This window comes from Gouania willdenowi, chromosome 4 (genome assembly GCF_900634775.1).
Source record: "Gouania willdenowi chromosome 4, fGouWil2.1, whole genome shotgun sequence".
In the NCBI taxonomy this organism is placed as follows: Eukaryota; Metazoa; Chordata; class Actinopteri; order Blenniiformes; family Gobiesocidae; genus Gouania; species Gouania willdenowi.
Window position 1 is genome coordinate 23,617,333 of NC_041047.1, and position 18,508 is coordinate 23,635,840.

Below are 18,508 nucleotides of genomic sequence, written 5' to 3' on the forward strand. Positions count from 1 at the left end.
TCTTCTCATATTGTCTCACTTCTCAAGAACATCATATACAGTAGAATAACTATTTCCTCCCAAACATCAGGTGTCCTCTCTGAGTCATTGCAGTCAAACAAAGTAATGTTATATTTTTGTTAAGGCGTGTAAGTTACTAGTCTACATTCATGAACATTACTAACATATGGGGTTGTATACGATTGTAAAGTTGTGCATGGTAAAATAAACGGCAACTTTTAGCAACAAACCCCATTTAAATCTTAATGTTAAACCTGAATCTAAATGTTAATAATAGATTTAACATTGATGTATTTTTTACACGAAAAAATCAGTAATTTCACAAATGTTTCTCTAAATCTGGTCAAAAGTAAGGTAAAAAAAATGAACACATTTTTTTAAACGTATTTTTTTGCTAATATTTGCTGTTTAATTTAGCATGTTCAACTTTAAATGACATCCCATCCTAACAAAAATCAAAACCCGTCATCCGAGTCTTCGTCCCAGCTACATTTCTCCTGGGAAGCTTTGGTAAAATCCACTTCCAGGTCATAAACAAAGTTGGCGTCATCCCTGTGTGTGCGGTTTCTCTCAAACAATTCTTCCATTTGGCCTTTCTTGCGAGCCAGCTTCTCGTCATCCAGTTTGTTCAGGTCTTCATCAGGGTCCAGGTGGAATGAAGAAAGGCTGTGCTCCAGGCTGAAGCCCTGCAAATGATCCCGTAGGATGATGTGGAGTTTCTCCAGCTGGCTCTGGGAGACTGCCTCTAGGTAATCTCTGTGTCGAGGATGGTTCTTCAGGTTCTCTGCAGCTGTGATGTGGTCTGGAATTAAACAAGAGAGTGACCAGTTTGAACTGGAATAGGCTGATATTCAAGATATATTATGATTTCTATTAAGGCGATATATATTTGTATTTTAAAGCTTATTTTGTATTCAAATACTCGTTTTAGGATTCGTTACTATCCCTAGTTCTCAGAACAGCATGAAAAGCACATGTAGATGGATTTCTGAGTCCTAACCCAGACTTTCTCCTAAACACGCCACACTACAGAACTCACTCACATGTGCTGTCCCTTATAAATAACAAGTAGCAGAAAAAGGCAAAAGTATCCCATATTGTGCAGCTGTTTGTTAATAAAAGTGCCTGTGTGGCATTTTGCATCAGCAACTTCAACCCAGAATTGTCTTTCTGGTAAAACTTTTATTGAGATCTATATCGTACATCGCCCATTACTAGTAAAAAAAAATATCGAGATATGAATTTTGGTCCATATCGCCCAGGCTGGGATGGAACCAAACCACTGAGCTTTTGCAGATTCCGAAAAGGGTTAATCCTAAAAGAAAGTTGCCATGTTAGTAACAAGAAGCTTTGCTGTCTTACCGGAATCTTTGAAGAAGTTACGCACAGGAATGATCCTTTTGCGGAGCTGTTTGATTTCAGTGTCTTCGTAAATTAAAACGATGGACTGAGGACTAAACTGCACTCCACAACGCTTAGCCTGGAAACGCATTTTCTGCTGCTTTTACCCCTGGGCAAAGTTCTTTAACGCGTTAGCTGGTTACATTTGGCTATTTTCTCTCTCATTGTAACATCAGAATTTAATATTTACAAAAATAAAACCTACAGCTTCAAAGCTATTCACTGAAGAACAGTGTATGCATTAATGTAAGCATGTCTTTGGTGACGCCTGAAGGGAAATGTGTTAAAGCAAACAAAAACTGTGCGTTGTGTTGCTTCCCAGCATCACATATCTCACAGAATCAACTTGAATAACAGCATTTGTTTAATGTTGGAATACTATTTGTGTGTCTGGTTAATATTCCTACTCATTATTTTTCAGGCATTATAACGGCCTACTAAATACTACAAACGGGTCTTCCAAAAACCCATTTCCGTAAACAAACACGGTGAACACAAACTACAGTGACTTTTAGAAGTGATTCGTATTATATGTATCTCGTACTGTTCGCGCTGCTCGTCTTCTCGACATGTCATTGTTTGGACAACAACGGTACGTCTAAAAACAGGCTGATCTGTGTCAGTTGTGTGAGCTTTACTTTGTTTTGTTCTTTGATTCAGTGTCAGTGTGATTTGTAAATTGCTAATGTATGATTTAAATGCACAGCAGCATTGCTCAGTAAGGGAAAGATGATACTCGAGCTAAAATCATCACCACATCTAGTGAGATAGCGCTGTATTTAACTGCGGTCAGTCGTCATTTGCAAAACCCTGATCAAGCCAGAAGCCGAACGAAATATGATGCGCGTCTATGCTAGGACTTACGGTACGGGTGCTAGGAGCACCCAAAAAACATGAACACAAAATAAAATTTGAATTATAACAATTATTATAACTCTGGACAGTTTTCCTAAAAAGTTTTTGAGACAATTAAATGTTATTTCTGCTCAAATTGTATTGGGACACATTTATATTTTACGCAAATTCAATATTTTATTTTGAAAAATCTTTGACAGGTGACAAATTATTTCAAGGAATTCTTGTTCCTCATGTCCCTGGCTATTACCCTGGGAATTCTCATCAGATTTTACTGTATACTTTAATATATATATATATATATATCAGGTTAATTCTGCACAAATTGTATTGGGACACTTTGATATTTTACTCATATTCAGTATTTTATTTTGAAAAATCTGATATTTCAATGGATTCTTGTTCCTCAACATTTAATTATCTCAATTGTTACATACAGATAAGGCACTATTTCATTGATTTTTTTGAGCTGCATTGTTTGATTTATTTTATATGTCATTGAAAACTGTAAATCTTCTGTGTTGTTTATTTTTAACTTGTATTGGATTGCATTTTTTTTTCTAAGTGTGATGGTACTTTTTTCTAAAAGCTTCCAATTGATTATCATGCTGTTAATACAGGAATATGGGATATTTAGGGAATGGAAAACCTAAGGAATTGATTTTCACAATAAAAGTCTCCCATTCTTTCACTAAATTTTGCACACCTCTTCCTGTTTTGCAGAGGAGAACCAGGACCCATGTGGTCTTCTGAGGCAGTGGATTGAAACCTCATCAATGTCAGTGGATCTGAATAAAGAGGGATATCATAGGTATGTGGCTTCCTGGCTTTGGAGATTTGGATTTTAACCGAGAAATATATTCTGTGCAAAAGGTCAACCAGTAACCTACGGGTTCGAATCCCACTCTATCCGAGTCATTGTGTCCTTGGGCAAGGCACTTTACCCCCATTGCCTATGAATGGGTATGAATTGTACATAAATGTTGGTGGTGGTCAGAGGGTCCGTAGGCACGAAATGGCAGCCACGCTTCTTACTAGCTTACCACCACCGGTATGACTGTGTGAGTGACTAGTGTGATGAATGAATAATGGTTTCTGTAACGTCCTTTGAGTCTCTGCCAAAAAAAAAAACGCCATATAAATCTAAGCCATTATTATCATTAAAGTTATGTGTTTTCTTATGTTTTTAGGGAATTAACGACCACTGTTGAGCTCAGTCCTGATGCATTCAGCAATGTCAGAGTTTTACTGGTTTACAGATGGCCTAGAGGCGTCTATGTTGATCCATTTCAACTGGCATCCATGAGTGCTCAGCGTGATTGGCAGGTAATGTTGAGCACTAAAAAAACTCATTCATTTTTACTCAATAAAAGAACATCACAACCTGCAGTTCAGTTTTTAAACAATACTGCGAAGTCAATTCTTGAACAAATCTTCATTTTGTGTGTTAATTTCTTTAAGATACTCCTGGATTCTGCAATTGACCTTGAGTTGCCTGCTCATCAGACTTCAGGATTTGTCACCTTTGTTTATCCTGGTCTCAGTAAATTAACTTCAGGACCACTAAAAGTAACCATCCCAGTACACGGGCGATACCACATGCCGTCCTCTGATGGAGAAGCCTTTACATTCATCACCATAGAAGCTCCTGAGCTGTTGTTACGCACAGAAACATGTAAGTGGATTGTGAATATTTTATTGGCATTCTAATCTCATTATGACTATGATAGGACAATTTACTTTGATCATCATATCTACGCTAAACACTCAGGCCAATGGTTAATTTTCACACTTCATTTGCCAATAAGTGAGTCAACATTATTTTTACAAGGACAAACTTCACAGGATATAAGCAGGGTAACACATAGACACAAAATAACATTCATTCAAACACTCATTTATTCCTACAGGCAATATCAGAAACAACCTCCATGTTTTCAAATTGTGGGATTTTTTTTTTTTTTTTTTGATCAATCGTTCATTGTACATAACCATTCCACCTTCTGCACGAGTGATTTGACCATGCTCCTTGATAATTCAGCATGTTTCCTGTTAAGGCACACGGCTCAGCAGCTTAGAGCCACATGCTGTTGTAAACGCTCCTTGCACTGTCAACAACCTGACTACCTGTGGGTGGGTTCAAATCCAGCAAAACCAGGTTTGTCCCAGTAGTAGATAATTGTACAAATCTACACATCTATCTGCTTCCCTACTTTCACATCAAAATATCTCATACCCTACAGATGATTGGTCCAATAAGTTTCCAGATTCCAGTTGGTGATGGGTCGTTGGTGGTGCCTGTATGTGGAGGGACTCTTCTTATCACGTTGATTTGCTGTGTTGCACTGACCAAATACATGTGGAAACACAGAATAGTTGATGCTTAACCTTAACTTTATTAAAGAGGTTATTATTTTTTATAATAAAAGAAAAATGTTTTACAACTAGTGCACTTCTTCCAGTGTTGTCATTTTGTGATCATGACTGAGTTCCAGGGTATTACTGGCCATTTTTTGATTAATTTTACCTTTATATCTCAACATCAAAAAGGTTTACCTTGTTATATTTGGTATCATATTTTTCAGCTCAACTTCAGCAGTGTGAATTTACAGCTACATTTCCATTTTGACACGCTATATTAACACATTGGACCTAAAGCTACACAACAAACATCAAATCTGAGTAGAAAAAGGTCATTTTTTTTATTTATTTTTTTACTGTGAAAACCACAAATATGTTTAACAAATCATTTTTTATTTTTTTTTTATAATATACAATGTAAATAGAAAGGGTCATTTTAAAATAAGTAGGTGTTTTTTTGGAACTTTTTAAAAAACGTCACAATCGAATGCCACAAATTATTTGTGCCACTGCAAGAAACAGTTCCTGTCTACCACAAGACAGAGGGACAGAAAAGCACATACAGGTAGAATAAAGAATGGTTATTTGATTTTTGTTTTAAAATTCTAAAATTGAAATTCAAGGCATTTTTTCTTTAAAGGGGTCGAAAAGGGATGATCAAAACTTAAAAAACTGGTTGATTTTCAATTTTTGTTTCTAAAAACAAAAACATGAAATGTTAGAAGACAGAAACATAAAAAGAGTCTGTTTTTTATATTTTATATACGTAAATATACCGGAAGTTACAGTTTTCAAAGTAAGAGTGAGGTTACGAGCGGTACGGACCGTGTAGTGACGCAAACACCGGTCTTTAGCCATGACGGAGCTCGTCATACAGAGCACTGATACTCATCCTGGTAAGTTTTATTGTTTTATTTCACCATGTTGTTAGCATGTTATGAATACACTTGCTACCTCATCAACATAATGAACGTTACGTCAGCTGACGTGATACAAGCTGTTGTTTGCTAGCCAGTTACCCAGAATGCCTTTCGACAGAAGTCAACTATAACTTCCAGTTTCTAGTATTGTATTTTCTGACATTTGGGAATAAAACGCTACTCGTGTGTGTGTTCGCACGCTTTCTAAATGGGTCTTGTGTGTTAGCAGAGCTGCTTTAGCACCGGTACGGTGATGAAAGCTATGCACACCATTCATTCACACATGGATTGAACAGGCCAGGGCTGGGTCGGTAGTTCCGCTTCCTCTTAGCCATAGCGGAATCATCTCAGACCAAAAGTTGCACTGTAAACAATTGAAGTGGCCTTTTCACCTAAAATATCAGTGCGCCTGGAGTTCCATCAATGCCCCGTGTTAACGGGAAAGTCAATTTAACGGATTTACAGACAATTACCTCGTCGCCGAGACTCATCCTTTATTCGGAACAACTTTGACTGCTGTGGGATCTCCGGTGAGCTCTCTTACCGCTGTGTCGCTCCTGTTAGCCTACAAACAAGACATATTCAGACCGGGCTGTGTGCTAGCATGGAGCATATCCCTCTACTCTCTGTTCCTAAATACAAACTAAATCATTTTACTAGCTATTATTCGCTGGTTAACTTTAGCCCCAAGCTAAACGCTATTGTTGTATTATTTTGTTGCTTGTGAGGCTAACGCTTAGCTTCTTGTTAGCACACTTGTTGGTCAAAGCAAGCTTAGCGTTAGCCTGCTAACTGCTGTTCTGCTTCAACTCGTGTCCATTTTAACTGTGGACCCCAACACGTTGATAGTAGTAATGAGAGTTGTAGAAAACTGGAAAACGACATTGATTTCATATAAATGTGTCCGTGACAGACACTGACCTGCCAGTTAATTACCACGTCACTTTTTTTTTTTTACCAGTGTCTGAATTCATCCTGCTGCTGGTCATTGATGTTGGACAAAGTCCCGTATAGTAAGACGATAACACGTCTAAAGTCCTCACAAAGTACGCACAAAAAAGAAATCGTATTAAACGGCATTAATTGCTAGAACTCAGAATCAAAAACAGAATTTTGTCACCAATGAAAATGGTCACCAAATGAACCAGAACACCGTCCCTGTTGATACTCCTGTGAAGGGCATTTTGAATGGGCATTTGAAACGTAGTTGTGTCGCTAAATATTAGGATAACTAGTGCAACTATATTGATTGTTGTGAAGAGAATGCATATTAAATTAACTTTTGTTGCTCATGTGCGCAGAATTTGTTTTCCATTCACATAGAATTATCAGACATTTAGACAATCTTGGTATGTTTCTATATATACTGTAATACATTTTAGGCCGTGGCTATTGATACGGAAACGTATCAATATGAATACAGAAATATCAATCTATTCATACGCAGCGCCTCTCATTGGCCAGTTTAGGTGATGTGACAGGTGCACCACGTGACTTAAAGTTCCGTCAGTATTATTTGAGCTCATATTTATTTTTAGCTAGCCTGCTAACCCTTTTATTTTAGCCCTAACTTAGGAAATACCATAAAATGTTTATATATGTATTTTTAAAGGTGGAATTTGCAGCATTGAATATGTTAAAATGAAAAAAATATATTTGACAAAAGTGGGATTTGAAGCCACGGCAGCAGAAGGAAGAATTCTAGAGTCAGGCGCCTTAGACCACTCAACCATCCTGACATACAAGCACATGTACAGTGCTTATGTAGAAAAGGTCCGGAAGACGTACCCATAGTCCCAGGGGCTACTTCCTACATTTTATTCCCACAATAAAATCAATTTCTTAGGTCCCTTTAAAAGCTCATTAATTGAATGTAGTTTGTAAACATGTTTGAGGACAGGTGTGTAGACCAGAGTGACTTTGCCCTCTGAAGTATTTTAACTGGTCACATGACTGCACCGCAATCAAATTACCCTCAGCTGTATCCATGTTAATGTTTTCTAACTTGTTGAGCAGACTATTGGATGGTTTGGCATAAATTAGGAGTGTGACAATATCTCGATACGACGATATATCGCAATATTTATCGATTTGCTCCCGCTAAGTATGGATTTATACATTTATTTTTTTAATTTTAAATTTTTTTTTAAAATTTATTTATTTATTTATTTTTTCCAAAACATTTTATGCTTTTTCACTAAAATGTGCAGGTACGTCTTCACAGAAATTTTGTCACTGTTTGTTGAAGGAACCAATATATTGTTTACTGGAATATTGCACTATAATGGTGTCACTGGTAAGAAAGACCCTATTTTTTGTTTACAGAAAGCACTATTGGAGATACTTATTCATTTACATTGGTATGTTGACACTTATTTACAGAAATGTTGCACTAAAATAGTGTCCCTGTTCATACGACACTTTTTCAATGTATTGTCTTTCAGAGATTTAAAATAAAAATAAAATTTTTCCACTTAATCTTTTTTTTCTTGTTATGTCATAGATTAGATTGATTTCTGACCAAAATATCGATTATCGCAGTATCGTCATATTGTCAGATAATTGTTATCGTGAGCTTTGTATCGCGTATCGTTTCGTGAGGTACCCAGAGGTTCCCACCTCTAGCATAAATCACTTGAATCTCACAGCCAGACATATTATTTTTAAATGGCTATTCCTTTGTAATCCTAATTTAGGCTTGTACACTATCAGCATACTGATATACAAAGTGCCAACACAAATATCACAAACCACAACTTTCAATATTTCACCAATATTTCTCCACCAATGGAATTCTCTGTTTAAACACAACAATTTTCTGCTCAGACGATGCAGTGATGCAAGCTGTGACAGAACCTCCAGAAACCAATGTTATCTGTTTATAGAAGTATGTAGAGTGATTTTTAGACTACCGCAAACTAGTACATGCCACATTGTGTGACGCGGCTCACCTTATCAATGGGTGAAGTCGAGGTTGGCCATATTGATGGTGCCAACATCTAATGACTCACCTGGACTGCACCAATGCACCTCCAGTTCACCTTCAATCACCAGTGTACAAGAAACTAAATCGTAATGGAAGAGGCATGTCCTCTGCCAGTAATATTCAAAAGGACAGTATTGTATTTTATCATACAAAAGAAAGGGAATAAGACTCGCTGCTAAAGAGGAAAAAACACATCCTGTAACTAATAAGCCATGTTTTCCCCTTTTCTTCAGCATGTATGCAGTGAGTGATTATTTTAAAGACTCACAAAAAGAATGTTAGACACTTAAATTAAGAAACGCTTAAAGCAAACCACAAACCATCATCTATCAATCTGGTATTTATATATTTATATATATTTAGTGCATCTATTTTGGATCATTTGAATAAAACCACTGTTCTTGATTATAGTTTAATAACATTGAGTGCTGTTGCCGTCAGAAGTAAATTCCTATTACTGTCTCTATTACATTATCATCATACTGCATCTCTTCAGTGCAGTATGATAAGTGCTTAGTCTCTTTTACAGCACTTCCATATGTTGAAGTCATAATGACAGGATGCAAGTGCAACTTTCATAGCTCAACATGGTTATGTATGATCTCACTAAAATCTGCTTTGACTATCTGATTTTCCTCCAGGTGCCTCTTGGCGCTTCCTTTCCCTTCCAGTTAATGAGCACACCTGTGTCTGATGCTGCTGTGAGCACTGGGTCATTAGTGGCATTTACCCTCTTCTTCATCCTCAACCTCTGTGCCCCACTTCCTGGTTAGCCTCGTGGGGCTCCCAGCAACCTCCACGCCATGTGTGATAATGGAGACCCTGAAGATAAACCTCCTGCCCCCCCTGTTAGGATGAGTAGCACCATCTTCAGCACAGGCTCCAGTAAAGACTCGCTGTCAGCGAACCACAGCTCCAAACCACTGCCCTCTGTCCCTGAGGAGAGGAAGCCTCGCAATAAAATCATCTCAATCTTCTCTGGAGCTGAGAAAAGTGAGACACAGTTTGGTGCTTTTTGGTGGATTCAGTGAATGCCCCGTTACTCAAGGAGATCAAAGTGTTTACTGGGCAGTTTCATTTAATGTGTGGTTCTTTGTAGGTGGCAGGAAAAAAGACAGAGACAAAGAGCGACCAGAGATCTCTCCTCCTTCGGACTTTGAGCACACCATCCACGTTGGCTTTGACGCAGTAACAGGAGAGTTCACGGTAAGTTGTTGCATGAAACACAGAAGTGTTACCCTGGTATTTGACTACACTGTGTTGTCTTTCAGGGTATGCCAGAGCAATGGGCACGTCTACTGCAGACCTCAAACATCACCAAGACAGAGCAGAAGAAAAATCCACAGGCGGTGCTTGATGTTCTCAAGTTCTACGATTCGACGGGCAATGGCCGCCAGAAGTACCTCAGCTTTTCTTCTTCAGGTAAGACTGTTTTTAATTCAAATTGGATATCACTTGAACCATTTTTATTATAAGTCAAAGATGGGTAAAATTAATTAATGTACGAAATGCATAAAATTACAGTACAAAACTACTAATTGAGACTAAATAAAAGGTATGGTGATAAACAGACTGCAAGTCAAATTTTATATAAATAAACACCACACAAACACATTTTAAAACATTTTAACCTTAAAGTGTGTGCCATTAGTTAAACAGGCTCGTCTTCAGGTAACGGACAATCTCTGCCACGACACAATTGAGTCAAGACCGCAGAAATGCCCGCTGTCCCTTTTAAACAAGGACTGACCAACAAGGACTGACTGCACACAAGGCTATGGCAACGACCCAAACGACAAACTTATGTTAAGCAGACTGTTGATGACAACTGATTACAGCTTCATACAGACTGAACGTGAAGGACAGAAACACCTAGGAGAATTACAATCAGTGTTTGTCTGGTTCTTCTTTAAATATGCACACAGAACCCATGTGCCTCAACCATAATCAACACGCTTATTTTAAAGCAGAACTAAGTAACTTTTTCACCATAATAAACCCTTCTTATAGTCCCTGTGAGGGTAATACAAGTGTTTATGGGGTGATTGGGAGGTCTTTCACCCCCCCCCCCCCGCTGTCTCTGGCCAGAAAACATCACTTGCAACTTTCCCTGCCTCTGACCCGGTAGCAAGACATACTGCTTTATGGCAGCCCAATACAAACTAACGCTAGATTATGACCGTGGCTGCACACGGTGGTCTACAAATTCACTTTTCTCAAACTTATATCATGGCTGAGCCAACAGAAAAAAGGCAGAGAAGACCTTTGTCCGAGGAACGGAGCAACTCCATGCAGTGACAGCCCGGCAGCAACACACAGCAATCACACACACTGTCATCACGGCAGCAGGCACACACACACACTCACAACCCAGCGCTCCATCAGGCAGCGCACACACAAATATCTATCTAACTACCTATCCATCCATTTTCAGAGCTGCTGATCAGCACACAAACAAACACATCACACACTTTTCCACGCTCCCTTCCGTATTACTTCCACATCATTCATTTATTTTACTTGTCTCTCTTCCTCATACTGGTCACATGGGACTATATGTGTGAAAGCACCCTTAGTATCACTGTTGTTTTAGGATTTTTCAGTGATCGGTTGCTACCGTCTCTGGAGAGCAAAGGTGGGTGAGGGGTGGGGCAGGCAGCGAGGGGTGCGGAGTGTTTACTACAGTGACATAACCAAAAGGGACCTTTAGGGGAGTTACTTAGTTCTGCTTTAAACTTCAGTATATAGTCTATTTATGTAGATTTTACTCTTATATTGACTATATGTCTATATAACCATAAAATGGTAAAACTGTTTCAGACTTGGATGTCTTACTATTTAGAAAAAAACCTGAATAACTGACAGTCATATTTTCTGTACACGGACCAGTTGTTTAACTCCTTTTGATTGTTGCAAAGGTTTGTTCAGGCAGACCACGGATTGTTACGTCATCTTTGAAATAAACACATAAAGATGTTGACTGCATTTACTGAGAAGTGTTTTTTTTCCCCTTCTAATCAGAAAAAGATGCTTTCACTCCAGGGCCTCAGTCTGTAAGTTACTCAAACTCTTTAGACACACAACTCTCACTATATTTTTTTCCTTTTGTGATTGTAAACCCGTTGTTATTTTTTTTGAAACAGCCGGTCAAAAAAGGCACTGAACCCTCATCTCCTAACATTAGAGACATTGATGATGATGACGATGATGAAGCACCTCCTCCTGTTGTTGCACCAAGACCAGAACATACAAAGAGCGTATGTGTGAGCTGGTTACACAGCACAATGAATATCTTTTGGACTCACTTTGTTATTTTCACTTTAAAATGGATTTGACTTTAAGTTCATTGTTCCACGTTTTTGTTTGTTTGCCTGTGGTTGCTGTGGTGTGCTGCACAGGTATACACTCGCTCAGTTATCGACCCAATCCCTGCTCCAAGCGCGTGTCAAGATGGAGATGCTGCCACTAAAGCTGCAGACAGACAGAAGAAGAAGGGCAAGATGTCTGATGAGGAGATTATGGACAAACTGAGTAAATATTTGCTCCAATATGCAAAATTACTGAAAAACCTGCTCTTAAAGTGTTATTCCATATCTTCTAACTTTGTAATCATTTACTGCTTTTCAGGGACTATCGTCAGCATCGGAGATCCTAAGAAGAAGTACACGAGATATGAAAAAATTGGCCAGGGGTGAGTAGCAGTTAGACTTTTTACTAGAAAACAGGTGGAAGTTATTTGTTTGTGATTTTTAACAACAATTACAAATGAGTTGATGTACACAAAATGGGTTTTGTGCATATAGTTAGTCAAGTTAAGCTAAAATGACATTGAACTTGTCCCTATGTCACCATTTTTCTCTTTATTGTAAACTTTGATCTCATTATGCAGGCTTAGCTTAATTTATCTAGTTTATTGAGTCCTTCAGGTCATGGGTTCTCAACTGGTCTCACCCTGGGACCCACATTTTGCCCCGGTTATTAAATTACAACCCCCATACCAGCCTGTCATTGCCTGATCCCGTTAGATCCCACCAGTTGAGAATCACTGCTTTAGGTCACTGCAGATTTGTATTTTTTGCATTTCAAATGAAAGAAACTCATCTCAATCTTTTTACAGAGCATCAGGAACAGTGTTCACAGCCATCGACGTCGCCACAGGACAGGAGGTAAACACTCAAATTAGTAAAAAACAAACATTTCTGCAGTCCAGTGATGCATGAGAAAGAATGATTCTATAACAGTACCTCACTCCCACCAGTTAAACATTCAAAGAAAGTAAGAAAACCTCTACTGTTCTTGTCTAATGTTGAAAATATTTTGTGGCGTACAGGACGCAATTTTTTCTTTTAAAGTTGAGGATGCGGCCAATGTGGTGGTGCGCTGTACGTGTGGATTTTTCACTCAGTCACACACGTGTCCAGTGAAAGTGGGCGTTGGGAGGCAGAATCTTACTGACAGTCACACCGACAGTGGAATGACTGAACTGTAACGGTGAACTGAACGTTTTCAGATAATGTAGGAAGTGATGCTCTTACAGCTTTAATAACGTAGGACGGAGGCGTCATGGTCTGTGTGCAGCACAGTGTCTGATCATGGAGGGAATTTGCATGGGAGTGACAGCAGAAGTCTCATCTGCTGGATATTTGTTTTTATTTATACAGAAAATAAGATTGCTGATTTTTTTAAATAAAAATAAAATACCGCTAATAAATATAAGTTTCTGGACCGGTGAGCGGTGGTGGCTCATATTTATTTACAGTGGGAACAGCGTATAAAAAGTACAATAAGGTTTAAAATGTAATGTAATAAACAGCATAAAGTTGTCAAATCATTGCGTTACGTTTATCAAGAGCGAACACACAGGACAGATGGTGATATAACTGACACACACACACACACACACACAGAGAGAGAGCGCCCTGAAACAGTCCGGGTAGAGTAAAAATCAGCTGGTTAATGATAGAAACAAACTACATAACGGTGCCAAATCACCACGTTACGTTTGAGTCAGAATATGGACATGATTGCTTCTAAACAGAGTCCGATTGACGTGATCTCTGCACAGAGAGCGGTTTATCAGTCTGGTTCCAGTAAAAAGTGACCATAAGAAGATGTAAATGTACTAATATGCAGACACATGGGACAGTGAGGAGAAAACTTTATGTGGAGATGGAAACTTGTCTGTTGAAACTGATCAGAATACGTGGAAATACACAGAAACCTCCATTAATGAGAGTACAGCAGCCCGCCTACCTGCCTGTTCTGATTGGCCGAGTCGTTTGAAGTTGACCCTCATCAGCCAATAGGGTGTAGCCTATACTACGGAGCAGCCTGACTGTGGATTTTTCTTGGAAAATTGGTAAATTATTGAAATGTGGCCGATACAGTGGTACATTCAATAGCCTGCAAATTACAGTAATAAGGAGTCAACTAAAATGTTACATTGGCTTGTTAACTCTTATGGGTCCCTGGATGCAAAAGTGTAAGGATTCAAGATACAATTTTTCAAAATTAAAGTAATGACCTGGCATTTAAAATTGTATAACCACAATAAAATATTCATGGGATTCCTATATACCTCATATTTAGACTGATATTAACTTTGGTCATGATTGATCTAACACAAATCATGTTAATCAGACACAAATTATTTGCTTTCTGTTGCTGATCATTTTATCTGGACCATAGATTAGACTATTCACACTGAGTCACTTTATCAAATCATACAACTCTGAGTCTTGTGTAGGGATTAAAAAGGTCAATGACTAAGAATTATAATGGCAATGCCAGAATTAGATTTTTTTTTTTTTTTTTTTTAAAAGACCTGGTAAATATTTCCTACTTATTTGGGATTCCCAAAACATATTATTACATTCTCTGAGCCAGGACCCTAAAGGCAATAATTATAACAAGTCTGTGCTTCCTAATAACTACTAAATATTTTAGAATGGGATAAAATGTTGAGCACACACTGACACTTGAACAATAAATGGATTGTTTTTGTTCACCAGGTTGCCATAAAACAGATCAACCTACAAAAGCAGCCGAAGAAGGAGCTGATCATCAATGAAATTCTGGTCATGAAGGAGCTGAAGAACCCCAACATCGTTAACTTTTTAGACAGGTGCGTGTATAGGTGACCCTGCAGGTTTTAAATGGTCTGCATTAATGCAAATGAAGATGTCATTGAGGTATTTGTGTTTGACTGTTAGTTTCCTGATGGGGGAGGAGCTGTTTGTGGTGATGGAGTATTTGGCTGGTGGCTCACTGACAGATGTAGTGACGGAGACCTGTATGGATGAAGCCCAGATAGCTGCAGTCTGTCGAGAGGTAATCAAAGACATCGACTCAAAGTAACGTTTAATGTACACGCTAAAAAACTAGCTGTTTTTAATGACCACTTTCTTCTTGTTTTATGTTGTGACCATGCAGTGTTTACAAGCACTGGATTTCTTACACGCAAACCAGGTCATCCACAGAGACATCAAAAGTGATAACGTGCTGCTGGGCATGGACGGTTCTGTGAAGCTGAGTGAGTTCTGTGCTGCCATCATCAGTTCTCAGTGATAGCTTCTGTGTATTCACTCTTCTTCGTTTCTTCTTTGACAGCCGACTTTGGCTTCTGTGCCCAGATCACTCCAGAGCAGAGCAAACGTAGCACCATGGTGGGCACTCCTTACTGGATGGCTCCTGAAGTGGTCACCAGAAAGGCTTATGGGCCCAAAGTAGACATTTGGTCACTGGGTATTATGGCCATAGAGATGGTGGAAGGAGAGCCTCCATACCTCAATGAGAACCCTCTACGAGTGAGTACACAGAGGTTGAGTTTCAGGGTCTCTTTATACGTTTACGTTTTGTTTTGTCTTTTCTTATTCAGATTAGTATACTGGCTATTGAACTTTATAAACATAGGGCTAATAGTGTCAACTACTGTTACTGATTTTATATGCTTCAGTGTATTTACGTAGACGAGATGGTTTACAATACAGTCACGCAAGATTACGTTGCACAAATTAGCCATACTGCCAGGCAGGGCTGGGTGATATGGACCAAAATTCATCTCTTGATATTTTTCTCAAAATTGCGATATATACAATATAAATCTAAATAATCTTAACTCAAAGTCTTCTCAGAAAGACAATTCTGGGTTAAATTTGCTGATACAAAACGGCACACACAGGCACATTTATTAACAAACAGCTGCATAATATGTGCCACTTCAATATGTTTGTTTAGGGTTAGGTTGGTTAGGACGCACTCAGCAATCCATTGAACTGTGCTTTTCATGCTGTTCTGAGAGGTAGTGAAAGCAGCAACTCCTAAAATGAGCATTTTAAGAAAAAAATAAGCTATAAAATGAAAATATATTGACATTGACGATATTTAAATGTTCTATATTGGCAAAACAGAAATTGTGATATCTTGACTCTCGATATATTGCCCAGGTCTACTGCCAGGCCACACTCAGCCACCCATTTATGTGAAAAACACTATAAAAATGTGATATGGTCCCAAAACATTATTTGTAAACCATTAATTACTCTCAACTGGCAAATTACCATCACGTTTTGCACAAAACACTGCATAATCATGTGATTGTAGATAATTCTGCCATGACGTGTCGCTAGGTAAAATGACCACCAGTTTAACTAATAACCAAACACACTTCAGATGAAGCTTTGCATTTGTTTTCGATCAAACGAACCGTAACGGGATTACCAGGGAGTTGGACATATTGGTCACACTTTATAAACATTCCATCAAAAAATAGTGTTTAAATGCTTGATATTGTCCCAAAACATGCATGTGAGGCATTTCCCTGTAATATTGGAGCCTGATTGTATACATGAAGGGGAAAAAACCAGGTCAGAATTTACCGTTTCAGAAAGCGAATTCCCTTTTATTCCGTCAGTTTTCCCACAATCACGGAATAGTGCAAAATCACCAATTTTCAACCACCAAAAAATATTTATTTTTTGTGTGTGTGTTTTAGTTAAAAAAAATCAGTGATCTTGTTACTGAAAATAAGATCAACCCCCACAAGCCTGAACCTTAAATGAGGTCAGAGTTTAGATAACAGCAGAGGGGCAAACATTTTAAGACGTTTTTTTGCTTTATGTATTTATTGTAATTCTTGAGTTTTCAGCCGTCTTTCTTTAACACCTCTCCGTTGCGTGCAGGCGTTGTACCTGATTGCCACAAACGGCACTCCAGAGCTCCAGAACCCTGAGAAGCTTTCTCCAGTTTTTAGAGACTTCCTCAACCGTTGCCTGGAGATGGATGTTGAGAAAAGAGGCGGAGGCAAAGAGCTCCTGCAGGTTAGAAACTCATAATGAACTGTGGTTTAACCCTCCTGCTCTTTGTTTGGAGCAGTTAACCTTGTATTAAGTATGTTCTTTTCTCTGTGGTTATGTCCCCTCCATTAGCATCCATTCCTGAAGCTGGCCAAGCCTCTTTCAAGTCTCACACCTCTAATCTTGGCAGCCAAGGACGCCATGAAAGGCAATCGTTAGCGGATCACACCAGCTCCACCGCTTACCCATGCTGTGCACAGATGACGTGCCAACTATTTTAGATTAAAATTTTTTTGCCAGACAATAGGCTGAGAGTGACTCGCCACTCTTGGTGTACCAGCCTTAGAAGCCCTGACAAACCTCACTGTGAAGAAGACCAAAAACGTTGAGCACAACCCCATCGCTGTCCACGTGAACTCTCTCTCACTCAGACGTCAGAAGACAAGTCAAAGTCAAGTGCTTTTCCTTCAGAGGCAGGCACCGTTGCTTTTGCACGTCAAACCTCCTGGTGACACGTTAGGGCTAGGCTCGTATTTAAGGTGGAATGAAGAACATGCCTAGTTCTTTGTAGTGTTTTTTCTTTGTTTGTTTTGTTTTTTTTAAATCAACTGCCTTAAACAAATGCAAAACGTTGCCTAATGTAATGTTGATTGTGTCAATGTCTTTTCCCATGATTTTTACTACCTTTGTAATTGACCTGTTCAGCTTGTCAGTGTCTTAGTTATTTTTATACTTGAATTTCACCTTTGTCCCCCCCTCCTTGTTCATCAGTGTTCTGTTCAACGAACACTTGCTATTTCCACATCAGAACTCAATTAATGCACATTTCTTCTTTTAGTGATTTTTTTTTTTTTTTTTCCTTTTAAATAGGAAATATTTCAGTGCATTTATCGTCATGACAATGTGCTTTGATCATGTCCTTCCACTCCTGTGACAAGAGAAAAACCTACTGTATCACATGTCCCCCCTGTTTTCATTAGTCCTGATACCAGAGGTGCACCTTACAGGCAAAACTAAATGTTAGCTCCACAGGGTCTTTACTTTCAACGATATTATTAAAGTAAGTATTGGTTGTTGAACTCTGTCTTTTTTTGTGTTTTCTGGACAAAGCAAGTGCGCTTTTCACATGTGTATATTGTGTACTTTGTTTATTAGTTTGAAAATAACTAACCATATCATACCAGTTAGCTGTAGTTGGCTGGTTAAAAAAGCCTTTGTTAACTTTGTCTCTTTTTTTTTTCTTCCCTCTCTTTCTTCTTTCTCTCGTCTCATCTGGATGACTAACAACCATGTCCATGCACTCAAATAAATACAGTTGTCTTTGCTTTTTTGAATTTGTTCGTGAAAGTGTTTTGTGTGTAGTTGCCAATATTCTACTTTTTTGAAGCTGTAGAAATATGAATACATGCTGCTGTAATGTAATGGGCTCTCATCAGATGAAGAAAGAAGTAAGAAAGTAACTAAAGATGCTAACCTAGTTTTACTGTTTGGTGTTTCCAGTTGAGTGCAAAACAGAAGATATAGAATATTGTCTGCATTTATATATAAAAGTAGATACTATCAGAGAAACTCAGTGCCATATATATTGCTTTCACTGACTCTCTGGGCCTACAGTATGACTAAAACATGTACTTTAGATAAAGAAAATTAACTTTAGCCTTTGCAAGTCAGTGCCATCAATCATTGATCCT

The 18,508-nt window shown here is 38.5% G+C and overlaps 3 protein-coding genes across 6 annotated transcripts; 2 read left to right on the plus strand and 1 right to left on the minus strand.

The window, feature by feature from the left end:
• Nucleotides 1–267: 267 nt before the first annotated feature.
• cep19 (centrosomal protein 19) lies at nucleotides 268–1,633 on the minus strand. The gene is made up of 2 exons (XM_028443479.1): nucleotides 1,363–1,633; nucleotides 268–802 (listed from the first exon to the last, which is right to left on the minus strand). Exons 1-2 carry the CDS (start codon nucleotides 1,490–1,492, stop codon nucleotides 456–458), a joined length of 477 nt encoding a protein of 158 aa, XP_028299280.1. The 5' UTR covers nucleotides 1,493–1,633; the 3' UTR covers nucleotides 268–455.
• Nucleotides 1,634–1,862: 229 nt separating this feature from the next.
• On the plus strand, nucleotides 1,863–4,704 carry pigx (phosphatidylinositol glycan anchor biosynthesis, class X). Of its 2 annotated transcripts, none has more exons than XM_028445110.1 (6): nucleotides 1,863–1,993; nucleotides 2,980–3,067; nucleotides 3,447–3,582; nucleotides 3,718–3,931; nucleotides 4,314–4,414; nucleotides 4,500–4,704. In XM_028445110.1, exons 1-6 carry the CDS (start codon nucleotides 1,933–1,935, stop codon nucleotides 4,641–4,643), a joined length of 744 nt encoding a protein of 247 aa, XP_028300911.1. In that variant the 5' UTR covers nucleotides 1,863–1,932; the 3' UTR covers nucleotides 4,644–4,704. The 2 variants fall into 2 exon arrangements, with proteins under 2 accessions (XP_028300911.1, XP_028300912.1); XM_028445111.1 differs by having other exon boundaries at nucleotides 3,516–3,582.
• Nucleotides 4,705–5,392: 688 nt separating this feature from the next.
• pak2b (p21 protein (Cdc42/Rac)-activated kinase 2b) lies at nucleotides 5,393–18,151 on the plus strand. 3 transcript variants are annotated; one of them, XM_028445040.1, is made up of 15 exons: nucleotides 5,393–5,513; nucleotides 9,165–9,516; nucleotides 9,623–9,729; nucleotides 9,795–9,945; nucleotides 11,545–11,576; nucleotides 11,667–11,786; nucleotides 11,922–12,054; nucleotides 12,151–12,214; nucleotides 12,641–12,689; nucleotides 14,535–14,647; nucleotides 14,736–14,853; nucleotides 14,956–15,055; nucleotides 15,133–15,329; nucleotides 16,704–16,841; nucleotides 16,950–18,151. In XM_028445040.1, exons 2-15 carry the CDS (start codon nucleotides 9,327–9,329, stop codon nucleotides 17,034–17,036), a joined length of 1,599 nt encoding a protein of 532 aa, XP_028300841.1. In that variant the 5' UTR covers nucleotides 5,393–5,513; nucleotides 9,165–9,326; the 3' UTR covers nucleotides 17,037–18,151. The 3 variants fall into 3 exon arrangements, with proteins under 3 accessions (XP_028300841.1, XP_028300839.1, XP_028300842.1); XM_028445038.1 differs by lacking the exon at nucleotides 5,393–5,513 and adding an exon at nucleotides 5,738–6,067; XM_028445041.1 differs by lacking the exon at nucleotides 5,393–5,513 and adding an exon at nucleotides 5,761–6,067 and having other exon boundaries at nucleotides 11,667–11,780.
• The last annotated feature ends 357 nt before the right edge of the window (nucleotides 18,152–18,508 follow it).

What these genes read in the sequence shown, in the direction of transcription:
- cep19 (XM_028443479.1), bottom strand. Translation starts at nt 1,492, where the DNA reads ATGCGTTTCCAGGCTAAGCGTTGTGGAGTGCAGTTTAGTCCTCAGTCC. An exon ending in TAACTTCTTCAAAGATTCCG is followed by an intron (nt 803 to 1,362) that starts GTAAGACAGCAA and finishes GTTTAATTCCAG; the next exon opens with ACCACATCACAGCTGCAGAG.
- pigx (XM_028445110.1), top strand. Translation starts at nt 1,933, where the DNA reads ATGTATCTCGTACTGTTCGCGCTGCTCGTCTTCTCGACATGTCATTGT. An exon ending in TCATTGTTTGGACAACAACG is followed by an intron (nt 1,994 to 2,979) that starts GTACGTCTAAAA and finishes CCTGTTTTGCAG; the next exon opens with AGGAGAACCAGGACCCATGT. An exon ending in TTCAAATCCAGCAAAACCAG is followed by an intron (nt 4,415 to 4,499) that starts GTTTGTCCCAGT and finishes CATACCCTACAG; the next exon opens with ATGATTGGTCCAATAAGTTT.
- pak2b (XM_028445040.1), top strand. Translation starts at nt 9,327, where the DNA reads ATGTGTGATAATGGAGACCCTGAAGATAAACCTCCTGCCCCCCCTGTT. An exon ending in TATGAAAAAATTGGCCAGGG is followed by an intron (nt 12,215 to 12,640) that starts GTGAGTAGCAGT and finishes ATCTTTTTACAG; the next exon opens with AGCATCAGGAACAGTGTTCA. An exon ending in GGACGGTTCTGTGAAGCTGA is followed by an intron (nt 15,056 to 15,132) that starts GTGAGTTCTGTG and finishes CTTCTTTGACAG; the next exon opens with CCGACTTTGGCTTCTGTGCC.